Here is a 14,561-nt window from a genome sequence, read left to right as displayed (position 1 = left end):
CTTTAGTCATAGTGGACAATGGACATTGTGCAAAGTTTAAAGAAGATCCTTTAAAGGGTTCTTAAGGAATCACAGACAGATGGATGGACAACCCAATGCCTCTGGCCTGGGCTATTGCCAGCAAAGAGGCATTATTATTCTATGCAAACAGCAATGTAGTGTGCATGCTGAAAGGAAATCTGGGTTAGTCTGGGTTTTTATCAGGTAAATCTCGGGCTGGTTATCAGCTACCCTTAGATTAACTGGTTCAAATTGAGAGGTTAAAAATGCTTTGGGGATTTATTTTGGATTTAGTTGGAAAATCTTGCAAACACATCATGTAAACACAAAGAACAGCAGATAGTCATAGAAACTTGATCAGATGCTATCCACATGTTTTAAGATTTTATATATTTGTTGAAATTATATGATATTTATCAGTTTTGAAGTTTCCATCCTGTTTACAGCCACTTAATTCACACCAGTATTGGAAGTCAACAGATCAAGAAGGAGATGATACTTCTCATTAAAAAGAGAAAAATACTGTAGCAGAAAAGAGCACAATTCATATATGTAACATTATGGTCTGTGGACCACATGTATCTTTGAAGCTTGTGAATATGCAAGACTGTGTTCTTCATACTACTGTCAAACACAGTATGTGGTAAATACATTTTACTTCATCAGACAGTAGTTTAAGTATGACTGGTTGTCGATCATTATCTTGCAGTGTGCTGGGCATAGCTTAGCTGGAATATGGAGGCTATAGACTCGGCTAAAGGCTAACACCACTACAATGAAGCATCCACTGTGGGTCAGCGGGTAGAGTCTGTTGTCCTGCAATCAGAAGATAGTGGGTTTGATTCCCAGCTCCTGCAGTCACATGTTCAATGGGATCTTGGGCAAGACACTTAACCCCAATTTGCTCCCACCCTCCTGGGTGATGTATAAATAGGTATGGATGTGTATGGATGGGATTAGCTAATACTGATGGCCAATTCTCCATAGTAAACTCTGCAATCAGTGTGTGAATGTGGAGTGAAAGGGTGTTAATGGGTAGGTGTGACCTGTAGGCAGATGAGTAGAAAAGTGCTATACAAGCTCAAGTCCATTCACCATTTACCATCATCCACATATGACAGTAGCATGTAGGACACAGATAAACAAATCAAAAGGAGGATTTCATCTGTGAAAATTTAGTTTTAAATTTAAAATAAAATTTTTAATTTAATTTAAAATTTAATTCTACACCTATATGCTCTTGGAAGAGTTCTAATTACAGTTCATGGTGCCTATGTTAGCTTGTTAATTCAGAGATGCCATCTTTCATCCACAAATAGAAGTCACACTTTTCCTTTTATTGATAAAAGGAACAACTTTTCCACCTTCTCCAAATGCAAAGACTTTCTTGCAATATTTCAAGCCGTTTTTCAAATGTACAACACTTACAATCAGGTTTTTTTTATAGGCAAATTAGAAATGCACATACAAAACTGATGGATTATAACCACACTAGTGCCATTGCACACTGCATGTTTTTTCATCATATAGGCCTACTGCATAGGCCAAGATCAATAAAGCTATAAAGTGGAAGTCACACATACACACCCCTGCACTGCATCAGACTCTAGAGGCTGATTATGAAGCCTGCAGTGGGGGGAAAACATGATTCTTTATTTGAAATGTGCTTACTTTATTAGAATTAATAGCCATTTAAGATAAGCACAATGAAGTTGATTTCAGCCTAGAAGCTTGTAAGGTTTATTCAAATTTAACAGCCTGAGAGAGAAACAGCTCCTTACTCTTCTCCTTTATGTGAATGTGATGGATTGTCACCTATGGGCAAACTGATTTGTAAATTGTCATGAACCTAAGAGGTTAAAAATGTACTAGCTTAAGTAATAGTTGCATTACAGGAAATACTACATTTAAGTACAGGCTGTAATGGGATTACTGTAACATTGGATTAACTGGTAATATGCAGGAGAAAGTCGCTATCACTATGAAGATTCAATTGGATTAGGGTCAGTTTGGAGTACATGTGCTCCATAAATGGAGTATTGAAGATAAAAACAGTTACTGTGTCATAGATGAGGGATTCACTTACTGCCAACCATGGAAAAACAGTAGGTCTGTATCAGAAAAACGCTGTGTTTTTTTTAGGGTGGATTCATTGGTCAATATTTGTTACTTTTACAACATAGCTTCTAAAGTGATTAAATAGTATACAAAGCTGAGAAAACATCCTTTATAACTTTTTTGTTATTAGCATTCATTATTTAAAATCAGATTTAAATAACTATGTTAATTTGAAAATGTTTATCAAAACATTTAACTTCTGTCAAATTAATTAAAATTCAACTCCATTTTTAAAAGCAAGAGCACACGGCCTCCTATTCTTCAGAAAGTTAATGAAGCATTATTGTGAAATCCTTCTGCGCCTGTATGTGCTTCCAGATCTCTGCTTAAACAACTCAAAAAGAAGTTTGTTATTTGTAAATTTGAAGCAATCAGTAGATCTTTGAGGATGTTAGGTGCTAAGATTAAATCTTTTACTGGATTTAGATTGTGAACCTTTCTGAAGCAGTGGGTCTGTTTTTGTTGGGATATTATGATCAAAAGAGTACAGTATATTTTAAAGATAATTCAAAAGACAGTCAAGGGTCATTGGTTTGTCGTGGTCTGATAGATGCCTAGATTGTGGCTGCTGTGTGGTTGAATCTTTTTAGCGATGTATGGTATAAAACTTATACACAGCAAATTTCTTAATAACGGACTTAAAACAGGCTTCTAACATTAATGTTGACTTTCCTTCTATAGCAGATCAGACAGATTAACTGTTATCAAAGTAAATGTCTCTGTTAATGTTTTTTAAACTGTGCCCACATCTGTTAATAAACCTAAATTATATTTCATTTAGATCAAGCTGTTTGAACTTTATGTACCAGCATATTTAGTCCTCCTGTCTTCATAGTTATGATCAAAATGCACTGACCAGACCTGATGATGAAACTCAATAACAAAGTTGTGCCAGCTTGTGTGCTTCTATCTGTGAGTACTGTCTGTAGGAATATAACTGAGTGAGTTGTTGTTGCTGTAGATTGAGCTAAATAAACTCAGCTGACTCTGATAACACATCACATAATTGGTGCTTTTAATCTCGTTCTAGGTTGAATTACAGTCTGAATACTAATTATTATTTTAGATGATACATTGTAGGTCTGTTATTTTGTCTGTCCATGATGATATGCTGTGGCTGTCTAGACGGTGATGCTTCTCAAACCACCTCACTCGAATTCAAGAACTCATGTTGTTTCAAAGTAATGAAATGTAACACAAGAGTGTAGTATAGGCTGTTATTTTTTGTAAATGCAACTTCTTAAGCTGTCTTGAAGTAACAATTAGTAGATCTTTCATTGCTACTGGACTTTAAATGTACGGTGCATTCAGAAAGTATTCAGACCCCCTTCATTTTTTTGTTTTGCTTATTTTGCAGTGTGATGCTATTTATGCTATTCATTTTCATTCTCATAAATCTGCAACCAGTACCCCATCATGACAGAGTAAAAGCGTAATTTTTAGAATATTTGCAGATTTATTAAAAAGAAAAAACTGATATCACATTTATACAAGTATTCAGACCCTTTGCAAAATTACTTGAAATTTAGTTCAGGTTCTTCCCACCTCTTTTCAATGTTTGCTTAGATGTTTCTACACCTTGACAGGAGTCCACTTGTGGTAAATGAAATTGATTAGACATGATTTGGAAAGACACACACCTCTCTATAGAAGACCTCACAGCTACAGAGTTGGGCACAACGAGGACTCTTTCAAACTGAGTAATCGGGGAGAGGGGCCTTGGTAAGAGAGGTGAAGAAACATCTAAGCAAAGATCCAGAGAAATGGAGGGAACCTGAACTAAGTTTCAAGTGCCTTTGCAGAGGGTCTGAATACTTATGTCATTGTGATATTTCAGGTTTTTCTTTTAATACATCTGCTCTCACTTTGTCATTTTGGAGTACTGAATGCAGATTAATTCGAATTTTTATTTTTATTTTTTTTTGACTGTAGGAATAGCTGCAACATAAGAAAAACAAGAAAATGAAGGGGGTCTAAATACTTTCTGAATGCACTGTGAATTCTTTTTATTTTGAAAAATGAAGCAACCTAAATATTTCCAGCTTTGCTAACATTATTCCCCCCCCCCCCCGTCCTGGGCTGTTACTGCCAGTAACAGCAAAAGCTGTGTCCACATGACATTTAGCTGTTGACCACCTGCTTTGTGCGTTGATACACAGCCAGCTGCCAGAACTGACATAGATTGCAGGAAACAAACATTAACATTACAAAAGCAACTTGCAGTTCTCAGGTCCTTGTGTGATTACACCTGTCAGGTGTGCAGCTTAAACCATTAATAAAAGAATCAAAGTGTATCCCTGAACTTTTGTTGTTTTTTTTGTCATCTTTCATGATTATTTGGCTAGTCAAAAGAAAAATGGTTAACACAAATTCTGAGAAGCCAGAGGGAAAGAGATCTTCAATTTACTTATTTTTCCGAAACTCAGCCTCATACGTTTTCCTTTAGTAAAGGTCATTATTAAGAAGAACAATCTGTAAATGCACCATCAAAATACAGCATTACATTGTGTTGTGTTTTTAAAATTGTGAATAAAAATGAATTTTAAAAAACTTAACTTCTGTTTAACATTTTCCAACGGTTTGAACAACCCGACAGTAATCCATTGAAGGAAGCAGAAGCCTTTTCATTCATGTTTCTTGTCCTTTCTTCTGTGTTTCAAGGCCAGGAGAGCTGATATTTCTTTTATATGACATCAGGTTGTAGCTCCCTCTAAGCCAGCAGCATGTCACAACATGAGCAGTCTGCTCTCTTTTGTCCTTTTACATAATCTAAAGTGTCTGAATGGGAGCTCCTGGTGGGAAACTGCCTTAGGCCCTTAAGAACTATCACGTCATACTTTATATTTAAAACGACTCTTTGAATAATTTTGTACATTTGAAAGATATAAATACCCAAACAGGCATTCAGCAGAAAAGTAGAGCCTTTTGGACATAGAATCAGATGTTTCTCAGGCATTCAGGGGTGGATTGACATCTGCTCATGTCACCTTTTCAATCAGATTAGAGTCAGCACTCAGGGATCAGAGGACCCCCGGCTTCTAAACATGAATCAAACATCCATCAGTCACCAGGTGAGACAGCCTGGTTTTACACCTAAAGGTTCAATGATCTCCTAAAACAGATCCAATGACCGGATCATTATTGACTGGTGCTGATTTGTGCATGAGCATCATTAAAAGGGGACACCCCCCACTCCCTCCTGTGAATCATAACTCACAGTCGTTATTCCCATGACCTTGGACTCTGGAGCTGTTGGGGCACAGTTAGCAGCGGATATGAAGATCACTTCTGAAGTGAGGAGGGGAAGAAAAAGAGATCAGAGCTTCAACTCTAATCTTTGATGTCATCAAGAATCAGAGCCCGCAGCGTGTTGATGACATCACAGATTGCAATCTCAGGTTTCTTTTATGGTGGAAATCACCCCTCAAATCCAGAATGTAGGTAAGCACAGATTCAGGGATTCATCTTCAGGGTGGATCATCATTCATCCTCACACCCTCCTCCTCCTACTCCACACCCAAACCTCCACCTACTCCCCCCACCCACTCACACCCCACCGTCCTATTCCTTCACAGCCCCTACCTGCCTGGATCCCATTTTCTAGAATATTCTTTTCCAGCTGCTATCACGAGCTGCATCTGTCACCTGTGTGTGAATCCGGCTGTGTGCATGCTTGAATATGTGTGTCACTTTATTACCCTGTCTGTGTGTGTGTGAAGACCAGCAATCACTGTAAAAGACTCATAATGAAAGAGAAATATGTGTCATGTCCTTGCTAGCCCCTCGAAGGAGAGAGAGGTCTATTTCTGTCGCCACAAATGGAGGTGTTCAAGCAGCCTTCAAAAGCTGAGATATACCTCTTCACATTCACACAGTGGAGGCTAGAGAAAAGACTAACCGTTCTTGTGTGGTGCAAGAGAGGCTGAGCGATGAAAAAGATAATAGAGTGTGAGAGAATTAAGAGACTGAAGAGGAGGAGGAGACAGAAAAAGAGAGGAAGAGAGAGAGACAAGGGGGAGGGGAGGGGAGGGAGAGAGAATAATGTACTCTGAGTTCATAAATATTGGCACCCACACTCACACATAGGCACACATACATCAAAGCAGAGTGCTAGTTGTTTACCTAGAGGCATGCCTTTGTTGAGGAGATGTGAGCTTCCCATGGTGCGTTCTCCAGCCGGCGACCACGCAGCACAAACCTGCAGTCTTCACACAGCAGACATGAACAGGAATCCAGTCAGCATATGGCGGCTGTGGCCAGCTACCTCGCTTCCCTCAGTCCTTCTCCCAGCCCCTCAGTGACAAGCATACACATGTGCTCCCCCTCTTCTCTCTCTCTCTCTCTCCCCTCCCTTCCGTCCCCTTCCGCCCGCTCACTAGCTCTCTCTATCTGCCTTACCCCTCCCTCCCTTGCTGTGCCGTCTCTAGCTACCTCCCCTTTCTCACTTTCTATAACAGCTAATCTCTCTGTCTTTCTGTCTTTCCCTCTTTCTCTGCCACCAAAAAAAGTGCACACACCGAATGCTGCGTTTATAGGAGCAGAAGAGACTGTGTGTGTGTGTGTGGGGGGGGGTTATAGAGTGTGACAGAGAGAGAGAGCAGGAATGGGGAGGAGCCAATGCCGGCCAAATTCATCTTTTGTTTCCTGAAAGACGACAGGGAGGGGAAAAAAGAAAGAATAGTTATGCAATTACAAGGCTGAAGCAAGAGAGGAAAAACTTGTTCTCTGTGCTCTTAGGGAAACTGTTATTAAAGATCAGAAAACTTTTTTTTAATAAGCGAGGACATGTTGTAACTTTAATCAGTGTGTTTTTTAAATACACAAAGACAACCCCAACTTAATTAGTGGTTTTTCAACTATTTACTTATGCATTACCAAGCTGCACAGATGCATTAGTTTACCATCTCCATTGGCTGATTCTGGCCCTATTTGCAAATATCAGCCACTGGCCAAATGATGTGAAATGAACAGGATCAGTTACCAATCTCTATCTGTTGTACCCAATCAGTTTTAATGCTGGCATTTGTTTTATCTAGATGCTAAGAGTTTTGTACAGGACAAAAAGAGTGACCTGTTGAACCAACTTAGATCTGATTTTATGGGCAAATGTGAGAGAAAATGTTGGCATCATGGGAGTGTTAAGGTGTTTGCCCACTTAGTCTTCCTGTAATAAAAAAAAAAATGCACTCAAACCATGCACACTGAGTTCATGGCATTGTATTTTCATTTAGCGAAATTCCTAGAATGTGGGAAATTATTTTGTACTGTGAAGAGAAAAAGAAATGAAGATTATACGGATCTATTCATCCTGACAGAGAGAGCTTTATATAGCACCAACTCAAACGTCATAGTGCTGTTCAAATTTGGAGAGATGGAGAGAAACTTTTTAAATTAGTCTGTTAAAGGGTGTGAGGACAAATGTTGGCATACTTTTGATTACGTTCCCACATTGGTGAATTTTGGACAGAAAAATGGACTGGGTGTGCGAAGGCCTTTAGACAAGAGGTAACACCAGTAACACACTGGTATCAGCATTAACTAAATTCTTATATTAAACATCAGTACTGGCCCTAATTTTCAAAATCAATGCATCTGTAGCAATAACACTAATCAGATATGGTATCAAAAAATGCAGTTTTTACTTTAGGGCAAACTTAGAACAAAATAACACAAATCAATAAAGTTTTGTTGAAGAGGAATTAGAACCATGCAAATTTTTCTCAACAGAGTCAACAGTGCAGACCTTTTATACTGGGATCTATCTCTATGAAGTAACTATATCATTCAAGTTATTAACTACAATTTCTAGCTTTTCTAGCTCCATGTATGGCATTATAGACCAGTGGCCCACCATTTGTCTAGCCTCAGGCAAAAATCGATTATGGCAAAAATCATAATCATGATTATTTTGATTTGCATTGAGATCACTATTATTAAAGACTATAAACCATTGATTTTACCTAGAGATGTTCCAATACATTTTTAAAGATTTAATCTTTAAAGTCCCATAAAGTCAACCGAGTTCCAGGCTACCTAGAAGAGCTCCCATAAAGGCATAAATAGCATCAGTGCGTTGGTACAGCGGCTAGCTTTATGACGATTTATGATTCAGAAGTTGTATAACTTTTAATAAACTGTGTCACTTTTTGTTGTAAACGACAACATTGGTTTGCAGTGTTTTTTTAACAAATACACAGTCTACAAACTTTGCTGCTTTCTGCTCTGAAAACAGTAGCTCATGCAAAGGGGGTCTTCCAGCAGTGAAGAATTGTTATCTGGTTTATAACACATGGCTAAACAAACCAAAACATAAAGTCAGACAAAATGGTATTGGATCGGTGCAGAAACACGTTTACTCACTGATACCAGTACTTGCATTTTAAGCAGTATCAGACACATTTCCGCATTGGAGTCAGAATTTGAACAACTCTAATTTTACCAAATCCACATTCCATACATTTGTTGAAGTTAAACACTTACAGTTCTTTAAAAAACAAGCATGAAAAACAAGACTGAAAAACATTAATTTATGCAAATATTGATATATGTGCACCTGTTAAGCTCAGTTGGTAGAGCAGGTGCCCACATACAGAAGCTAGGCTCTTTTCTCCATCCTGGCACTGTGAGTGTGCATGTCTCCCCCACTCTCTCTTTTCCTGTCTAAATAAAGGCATAAATCCACAAAAATAATCTTTAAAAATATTATATATAATAACAGTGAATGAACAAAAATAATGATCTTTAATTTTACTTTTATGGCCAGATATTACAACAAACACTGAAACATTTACCAAATGACAAAACCTGTAGACAAAACAAGTGTAACATGGCATGTGGCACTAAAATTGTTCAATCAGGATTATCTTGCTTTCATGATTATGGGAAGCCAAAATTGCGATTGAAATTGAAACTCAAGCAAAGCTCTAGGACCCACCACCACCTCCTTAAAGAGAAATTGCAACCCAGATTTCTGAAGATTTTCACAACTCAAATTTGTTCAATGAAAAATGTTGTATTTTGGACCTTTGATGAACATAACATAAGAGTCTTGCTCAATCCTGTTCTACCAGCTGACCTAAACTGGCACCCTTACATTGTTATTTTCAATAAATGATAGGAGTAATCTACATGCTTATCACTAATAATGTTTTTGCTAGGCAGATTTGAAAAACAGGCAGTTGCCCCTCCTCTTGTTGAATATTGAACATATTTAAAATGGCAAGAGGATATGAACCAGACCAAAGAAAACAGAATCCAAATTCATGGTAAAAGATTTTAATTATTAACAGCAGTGCTCTTTTGCTATAAAGTAAATGATCAATCCAATGATAAAAAATATTTCACAAGTAATCTGTATTATTACAAAGGCATTTAAGTGTGGATGTAGCTGCACAAGCAACCTCATTATTTACTCTTTATATCTTCTTGAAGTCCATAACAATAAATTGTATCCATTCACAGATGTTAAAATGTCTTTTTAATGCTGTAGCACTAATGTTGGCAAATAACATAACTTTATCTATATATGGCATTGGTTTGTTGCCTAGTGTTTTGGCTCTTTTGTTGAATAATAGTCCTTATGTGCATAAGGCAGGCAGTGCGTATTTATTATTACTTTAATCCCTTAAACTTTCCATCTCCTTACTTCTGTCTGTTTAACGCCTCCACACCTGCTCAGGCTCTTTCTATTCCTGTAATAGTGATGTTCCTCTCCACTTGGCCACTTGATAATCACAGTGATATAATCAGCCTCAGACACCCTCCCTTAACTGCCAGGCTAACCTAGTTTACCAGCAATGATGGTTACATCACATCCTCACTATTGGTAAATGTCACAGACAGCCGGTGGGCAAGTTGTTCAAGTCCAGAAAAAGAGGCAGAGGGTCAGACGATCTGTTGTTTTCAACACTGTCAGCAGGCTGACTCACACCCATGTCATATGTAATCACCCCTACAAGTCTCTCCAGCAGCTGCTGGATCTATTAAAAACATGTATGAAACACTTGATTTAAAACTGACCAAATTTCATGTTCAAAGGAATATCAGCAGCATGCTCCTCCTTGTCTGCTGCTTTATTTAGACAGTGAGGTAGGGCCATGAATAGGAATTCAGGTTCTCTTTGAAGAATCTGAGCCCTTGTTTTTCTGCTTGATAAAAAAAAAATCCAATTGAATTTAGCAGCTACTCTCAATCTTTCCCTTAAAATTGAGTCATAAAGCAAAAAAATCTGATGGGGATCATGCCAACAGTCAAAAGGAAAAGTAGAATTCAGGCCAAAACAAAACTGCATTTTGCATGTTCAGTGATTGAAACTTACCAGAGAACTGCAGGCGAGTACCATCAACCCCACAAGTCACACATTACACCTACACCTGTACATTTGATCATGATGACAGATGGAGGAATAACTGAGGAGGAAGACATGACTCAGTTATTCCCAAAACAGGCAGAGAGTGCCAAACATGTCACCCACTAACTACACAAACTAACCACACAACATTTTGACCATCTGTTTGCTATACCATGTCGAGAGATGTTAATGTAGCTTCAGTTCAGTTTAGCAATAACAGCCATCCATAGATTGTGTGAAGTTGCAGATAGCTTTCAGGATTAAAGTTAATCCACTGCAGACTTGTTTTAAGCCTGCATCCTTTAAATCCACAGAGGGGGCGACAACTCTGGATGCAAACAGACCTAATTTTGAACAGATCCCAAGAGTTTATTGTCTTGAATCAAGTTTTGAATTTTCTTCATTACAGCACAGTGTTATTTTTTTAGTAGAATGCATAAGAAAGCAGGGTATGCTTTACTTGTGATGTACTTGTTACTACAGTAGTGACCTGTAGTTCTGGATAGAGACATGGAAAGAAATATTTACTATCTGTTACAAATACAATACATTCACTTTATGTCCAAAAAAAAAAACAACAACAAAATTTGATAAACTGGAATAGCAAACAAGGCATTTATATCCTGCAACTGGTGCAGGACCATGAGACCTTTGTGATCTCCAGGGTCATTAAGAAACCGATTCATTATGTTTTAATTTTGTTAAGTTTGATTCTATGAGTATGTTGCATGTAGTGCTGATATACAGTCAAATATCCTCATTAAAGTTTTGAATAGTGGATTTCTTTGCCCATTGTTTTGCCTTTTTTAAAATTTGTTTGTTTTTTGTTTATTTACTGTCATGTCCATCCTCTTGACCCCCAATTCGACCTGTTCACTCATGGGCAAGACGGTAGGAAACAGTAGGACGTAGGGGCAAAGAAGAAACAATCTGTATTTGTGTACCACCAGTTCATAACCAAAGTTATCTCAAGACACTGCACAGAGTCCACTTCAGACAATACTGAATACAGTTTATGTTAACAATAAACTTTAGGGAGTCTGCCTGAATTCTTCTAGAAATTTTCAGGAGTGCAAATGTTAAAAAAAGGCTTAAGATAATTGGTGCCATCACACAAAATACCAACATCCCTTCTGTGGACAAGTCTTAGGCTTATTTGACTCGTCTATCAAGACTAAAGTGTTGTATTCTCTGTCTTTTTTCCTTAATATTTAACTTCCCCCTTTTGGCAGGTAAAGGGGTATTTTGTAGGGCTGGATATTGCCACTGATTTCCTGAATCGATTCAATTTCGATTCGCAAGGTCCCGATTCAATTTGATTTGATTCAATATCGATTCATTGAGGGATATTTCAGCTACAGTATCTGTTTTGCTTGAATATGCAAGTGGGTCTTAGAGAACTAATGGCAGAAATTATACTTTGAGTTGAATTATTAATTAGAAACCTTCTAACTAGGCACAATATATTAAATATTAAAATTCACACTAAAAACTGACCCCAAACTTGTTTCCTGAAAAGACTTTTTATTGACCAACACATTTGATCAATCAACATAATCAAGTGCAACATAGACTTAACAGTCAGTAATAAAAGATCAATCTTTGAATAAAATGAATCGATATCGAAAATTTAAATTAAAAAATCGATCTCAATCAGAAAATTGATTTTTTGAACCCAGCTCTAATATTTTGGTATTTTTGAAGTTGTGTCATTTAAGGCACATGGCAATAGTAGTGGCATTAGCCTCCAGAGATTTTAATGTGCATTGCCCTTTAAGCAGAGCGCAGTGGGGCCACCAACAAGGTAGCTAGGCTTTATAGCACTACAGAAGGGTAAAGTTGCTCCATGGAATTAAGCAAGTATTAAGTAAAATAGGCAAAAAAAGCAGTGTAGGCTTGAGTACATGCTTTAACATTTTCAAGCGTTTTAGTTTTCTCCCAGAAAGCCTCCATTTTTGTGACTATTTTGGGAAGAAACTTTCAGCTACATGTTCTTCCACCTCAGTGTATTCAGAGTTCCTGCAGATCCATACATAGTCTTAAAAAGTCTTACATAGGAATTCTTTAAATTTAAGGCCATTTAATGTCTTAAAAGTCATATTTTCACCAGTGAGTGGCTGTACATTTTGAATGCACTTTGATTTAAACATGTCTTTATCCAATCTTTCTTCTTTGTGCTGTTTTTTTGCTTTTTCTGAGTACATTCTTCTTCGTATGTCTTGGTAAATATCACTGCCACATAATAATCAAATATAGTTGTGTTTGACCAAAAAATCTCTTTGTCCTATATCAGTTGATATTTCATTAACAATGCATTAAACCAGATAATTCAGCTCTGTCCAGTGTACTGAGAAATCTCATGTGCCTTTCCTTTTTGACCACTGGCAGCACAAAAAAATGGTTTTAAACGTGTATAAAGCTGTTGTTAAAAGTGTGTAAGAACCCTGGTAAGAACCCTCAGCTGTTTGGGTCTGCCGGCTTCTCCAGAGACAACAACAAACTAAACTTAACTAATGAGTGATTTTGGCTCGAGTAGCCATGACATGCCATTTATTGTGGACACAAGGGGATACTTTATGACCTGGAGTACACAGAGGAGCAGCTCCTGTAGATGAAAGTGAGAGGAGAGAAACATTAGTGAACATAGAACAGGGCCAAATTGCGCCTGCCCCTCCCTCCAAGTGCCCTCCAGTGATGTCAAAGCGGTTCTCAGGGTCCGATTTGTGGTGGGGAAGGGACCCCCCCCCCCCCTTCTGCTTCTGATACCCTGCCCTCTGATGATAAATTTTCATTTTATGGGAGGATACATTTCATCCCTGCCTCTCCTCAGACTGACTACATCCTACTCTTTAAAAGTGGTGGTCTAATGCCAGCATTCACTCTGTGGCTGAAATGTGTATGACACATGACCAAAACTGGAGATTTATGTGCCCATACTGCAGTCAGATAGTTACACATGGCCAGAGTTCAGACAAGTGAAATCAGGACAGCCCAGACGCAGCACCAGGATTACAACTTTGTCTGTGCCTATTAATAACCCTTTCCCCTTCTTATAAACAACTAAGCTCTAGACTTTTTTAAAAATAAAACGCAGGAGATATTTGAAACATTTAGCCCATGATAAAGACAAATCTTTCCTATACAACACTTAATGAGTATTAATTTAACTGGCTCTAGTAAAGAGTACAGTTCTTATTGCAAAATCCAAATATATGATTGTGCTCATTTTCTGATATCCTAAGTCCCATAAATCAATCATCAGAAGACTGTTCTTTAACTTCTGTGTAGGAAAATGATCTCTTTTTGATGATAAGCGTGAATTATTGTTTGTTTATTGATCATGGGAAGAGAGAGAAGAGAGAGTGGCACATTCAGTCGCACATTACCCACAGCAAGTGCAGTATTAGTGTCTGTGGATGGGATTGATAAGGGCTCAAACCGCCGCACCATCAGCTCTGGAAAAGCAAATCCCTTGCCACACTGAGCTAGTCAAACCAAGTAGGGCCAAGCTGCTCGATGTAATGGAAAAGGCCCATAGGTGTGCAAACTGTTAGCTCAAGCCCATGAACCCAGAGAGCTTAGGTGGGACATTTGGGATCAAAGGATAGCAGCTCACATATGCTTACAGTCTGTATCACTCTCCATCCAGAGTTCCCTGCGTTAATGAACACAGGTGTTTTACGGACCTTCTACACCTTGCTGAAGATGAATTGGAAAAGCGGACCTTGATGGGTAGAGCTGAATTAATATTTCTTATCAGAGTAAGTTTACGGCTGTCGCTTTATTTTTCAAATTGATGATGATTAGACAAGGTACAGTCAGAGTGATATGTTTACTTACGAAAACAATGTGTCAGCTGTTGAAGTGGAAAACTGAGCTGAGTCTGATCCCTGGAAGCTAATGCCATTACGATTGCCAAGTAACTTATACAACCCAACTTCAAAAATAACAAAATACCCCTTCAAATTTCAGTTTGTCAGGAGAGTTATAGAAATTATAGTTCCACGTTGCAATAAGTTTTAGCCACTTGATGAGGCACTTGCTGCTTTCTGAGCTATGAAACATCCTGCCATGACAACTTTGTTAAACGTAA

The 14,561-nt window shown here is 38.0% G+C and overlaps 2 protein-coding genes across 2 annotated transcripts in view; one reads left to right on the top strand and one right to left on the bottom strand.

Moving 5' to 3' along the window:
- The window catches only part of LOC121516598 (C-terminal binding protein 1), a 32,450-nt gene extending 26,012 nt beyond the window's left edge, over nucleotides 1-6,438 (bottom strand). Inside the window, exon 1 of the mRNA XM_041797960.1 lies at nucleotides 6,241-6,438. Within this exon, the coding sequence (XP_041653894.1) occupies nucleotides 6,241-6,280 (40 nt within the window). The 5' untranslated portion in view covers nucleotides 6,281-6,438. The remainder of the gene's footprint in view (nucleotides 1-6,240) is intronic.
- maea (macrophage erythroblast attacher, E3 ubiquitin ligase) overlaps nucleotides 1-14,561 on the top strand; it is a 130,664-nt gene that overhangs the window by 84,379 nt on the left and 31,724 nt on the right. The window lies entirely within an intron of this gene.

The sequence above is a fragment of the Cheilinus undulatus genome, linkage group 10 (genome assembly GCF_018320785.1).
Source record: "Cheilinus undulatus linkage group 10, ASM1832078v1, whole genome shotgun sequence".
Lineage (NCBI taxonomy): Eukaryota > Metazoa > Chordata > Actinopteri > Labriformes > Labridae > Cheilinus > Cheilinus undulatus.
The sequence above is the reverse complement of the archived record's forward strand: the minus strand, read 5'-3'. Positions and strand labels throughout refer to the sequence as shown.